The sequence below is a fragment of the Eurypyga helias genome, unplaced genomic scaffold (assembly GCF_000690775.1).
Source record: "Eurypyga helias isolate BGI_N326 unplaced genomic scaffold, ASM69077v1 scaffold49493, whole genome shotgun sequence".
In the NCBI taxonomy this organism is placed as follows: domain Eukaryota; kingdom Metazoa; phylum Chordata; class Aves; order Eurypygiformes; family Eurypygidae; genus Eurypyga; species Eurypyga helias.
The window spans coordinates 12,096-15,736 of NW_010243993.1; the positions used below are offsets into that span (position 1 = coordinate 12,096).

At 42.0% G+C, this 3,641-nt stretch overlaps 1 protein-coding gene across 1 annotated transcript in view; it reads left to right on the forward strand.

The window, feature by feature from the left end:
• The window catches only part of RAI14 (retinoic acid induced 14), a gene marked incomplete at its 5' end in the record, with an annotated part of 13,536 nt that extends 10,667 nt beyond the window's left edge, over positions 1-2,869 (forward strand). Inside the window, 3 exons of the mRNA XM_010149601.1 lie at positions 469-618; positions 2,210-2,275; positions 2,521-2,869. Of these exons, the coding sequence (XP_010147903.1) occupies positions 469-618; positions 2,210-2,275; positions 2,521-2,598 (294 nt within the window). The remainder of the gene's footprint in view (positions 1-468; positions 619-2,209; positions 2,276-2,520) is intronic.
• Positions 2,870-3,641: the final 772 nt, after the last annotated feature.

Genomic DNA, 3,641 nt, shown 5'->3' on the forward strand with positions numbered 1-3,641 from the left:
CGAGAGGAGACAAGAAAAAAAAAAAGATAGGAAGGAGCAATAATTCACTATTTTGATTTTACTATATCATCTCAACCTTAGCGTGACTTGGCTGTTTTTCCTCTACAGCTACCCTATCTGTATCTACATATTTCCTTATAAAAAGCCATGGATTTTGCTAGCTGTGAATAGCTGGCCTGTGTTTGGTATGTTTCTGTGTGGTGTTCAGCAGCAATATTTGTAAAGATGGTAGATGCAATCCTTGCTTGTAAATATTGCTGGCTCTCAAAACAAGGAATGCACTTGGAATTAGTTGGAGAAGCATTGTAACCCTTCGCTTACACGATGTCTTTGTTTGTCCACTGAGTTTTGTTGACACTGTGTTTTTCCTCGCTTCTGAAACTTGTCACAAATAACCCCAAGATGAGACCCATGAGAATACTGTGTGCCACACAACTTTTTGTGAAAACCTACTTTTTGCCTCCATAGATCAATGAAATGTCCAAGGAAGTTAGCAAACTGAAAGAAGCATTGAACAGCCTTTCTCAGCTTTCCTACTCGACCAGTGCCCCCAAAAGACAAAGCCAGCAGCTGGAGGCCTTACAGCAGCAAGTCAAGCAGTTGCAAAATCAACTGACTGTAAGTGTGATAATTTGTAAACCCACCATTATTCTGGGTTCTCTGAAGATAGGCATGCTGTTCTTCACTCTGCTTTATTGAAAATGCAGTCAGTGCGTACAAAGAGACGGGTTTTAATCCAGAAATTCTATAATTTCTGTTTCGTTGAAACATCAGGAATCTGAAAGTCACGAATTTCTCTTTAGAAATCCTGTAACTAAAGAAAGCTATTTCCCCCGGTGTATTTCCTCAGATCAATAGGAGAGCAAAGTTCCTGTACGTGTAAGGGAATGTAGAGTTACCAGACCTGCTGCTGAGACCCTGATTTGTAAAAAATATGGCCACTGTGCAGTGGATTTGTGTGTTTTCTCAAGAATATTCATCAGCTGGAGTCTTTCTGGTTTTGTTTTGGGGGTTTTTTTGTAAGCTCAAATAAGTGTGACTTTCTGGGAGAAAGTAGTCGCTGACAGCGTGAAGTTTCAAATCAAGCAAATCCATATGTTTATAGGGAGCACAGTTTATTCTCTGAAGTTCTGAACTGCTTAAAGATTTTTTTTTTTAAATTGTATTTGTGCATGAAGGTCCAGTCTTCTAAGCTGGGTTCAGTCATAATTGATATTTCCATGAGCTTGTATGTCCAAAGTAGCAGTTTAATTCTCTGCTGAGGGTGAAAAAAGGGTACTCCCTACCCAAGGCCTTTGTTGGGAGCACTGGAGTAATTCTGAAAGGAGAACTCCCAGCCAGACATGCTAAATGGCGTAGCTGGTGTCTGCTTCGCTACCTTCCCCAGCAGACAGAAAGAAGAGTCAGTATGCATATGGGCAGGAAAAATTCCTTTGCAGTGGGGAGAAATAAATAGGCAGACAGTTAAACGCTGCATGCTGTCGTTGTAAAGGCCCAGCGTGTTTCTGATCCCAGTCCGCCAAGTCTGAAACGACCCTTCATTTCCCCCTGCTTGAGGCCAGCAGAGTAGTGTAAGCTGGAGAGATGCGCAGTACACTGGGTAGGGTTTAAAACAAGGCAGAAGCATTCTCTCCTTGTAGGCTAGCTTTCCTGACAGCTTCACATCTATTTGGAAAGTTGGCTTCTGGGACGTGGCAGTCTGTGATCACGAAAAAGGATGTTGGCTTTCCTTGTTTGAAGGTACAGTAATTAACTGAGGAGTCCGTGGGTTCAGACCTTCATAAGCACCTCCTCTTCCCAGGGAAAGCATGAGCTGGCAGACGCGTCTCTGAGTTCAGGGAAGAGCTCAGTTGCAGCTGAGGGTTGATTTGTCAGAATATTGTTGGATTTCCTCAGTTCTGATTGCAGATAAGCTCAGAAACAGAGTATGTGCTCATTCCACATCTTTGCAGCTCAGTGCTTCTAACAGCTGATGTCATCTCACCAGTTTTTTTACTGGGATGGGTAGAAGAATTACACCGTTTCTGTGGACCACACTTCCAAGAAAATCATGTTTTGGGTGGCTAGTGGCACAGTATCATCTGAGATGGTTTTCCATGCATGCGTAAGGCTATGGTCTGTAATTCCCAGAGCTCTCCAAATCTAGTTGGGGAGTTCTGAGTTCAACAGTTTTGAATGCTCGCTGACTTTCTGCTCAACTGTTTTCTAGGAAACAAAGAAACAACATCAAGAAATTGTCTCAGTTTACAGGATGCATCTTCTTTATGCTGTGCAGGTATGGTTTCATATTGTCTATTACGCAGTGTTGGTGTGTTAATGAAAGATGTTTCTTCTGCAGATCTAGGAAGAACTTTGCATGTTTCATCTAAGGCATCCTACCCAAAAGGTGTGACTGTTGGAGCACAAATTCAGCACTGCTTTCTTTTGGGAAACTGGTCTCAAAAATAGTTTGTAAGTTGTCCTGAAGAGTGGAGAGATGCTTGAATTCAATCGTCTTTTCTTCTCTCTCTCCTTGTCTAGGGTCAAATGGATGAAGATGTCCAGAAAGTGCTTAAACAAATCTTATCAATGTGTAAAAGCCAATCACAGAAAAAGTAAAGAAGAAAGCCAAGGAAAACTCCCCATTTTTATTAATCCTGTTATGGGTGTTTATGTAGATTTGCCTTAACGTAAGATTTATAATTGGCAATTTGCTGCTTTTGTGTTATTGTGCTGTTCGTGAGGTGAGTTTGTCTGTCTGTCTCTACCACTTCCTGTGTGTTTAGGCAGTAGCTAAGCACATGCCTGCTTTTTGTATCTAAAGTGCAAGTATGTTCTTCAGACTTTTTACTTAGGCCACTCCACATCATGTTTACCCTCAAAGTACTTTCTAGCTTCCTCCAGCAGAGGGAGGTTGGTCTAGAGGAAGGCACTCAGTTACCTGGGTAAAGGTGAAATTCTCCTCAAGGCCTTCTGTGCTGTTGGTGAGCTGCATCTCGTCACCAGGCAGTGACGTAGTTGCTTGACGTTGCAGCATTCAGATTCCTGACACTTTGCCATCTGCAGCCTTAGGCAGAGCAGAAGTGAGCCTTGCAGCAGTGGGCAGGAGTAGACATTTACGCTAAGCCAGGACATCCAACAGCTATACTGCTTTGTGTAGTACTGTTGAAGAGTAACACACCGTCAGGTAGCTGTCCCAGCCCATCCGATGCACCGAGTACACAGAAATGATACCACACTTCCTCGTTTCCTTGACCTGCCTGGTAGTGGAATGAAACTGTTTCAGAAAGGTAAAAGCACTAGTTTGTGGAAGTTCTGTGCAAAGCGGTGCAGAAGCATCTGTGCAAACAGCCCTTTACGATAGGTTTGGCTATCTATGCAAGCGTTGGCCATGAAGCTCAGGAACAAAACCAGAACATACACTTTAGACTGGGGATTCTAGTGAACACAGGATGTTTACAGTGAATGTCAATGCCTCGTACTTCCTAACCTCACTTTTGTAAAGATCTTCTCTTCAGTATATTTTTATTGGCCCAAATTAATGAATTTTTTTGTAACTAAACCATTTTTTCTACATAATGTTTGCATTAAGCTTATTAACAAATATTTTTAGGTAATCGTGTTTTAGAGAGTTTCTTTTTATACCCCCAAGTATTCAGTAA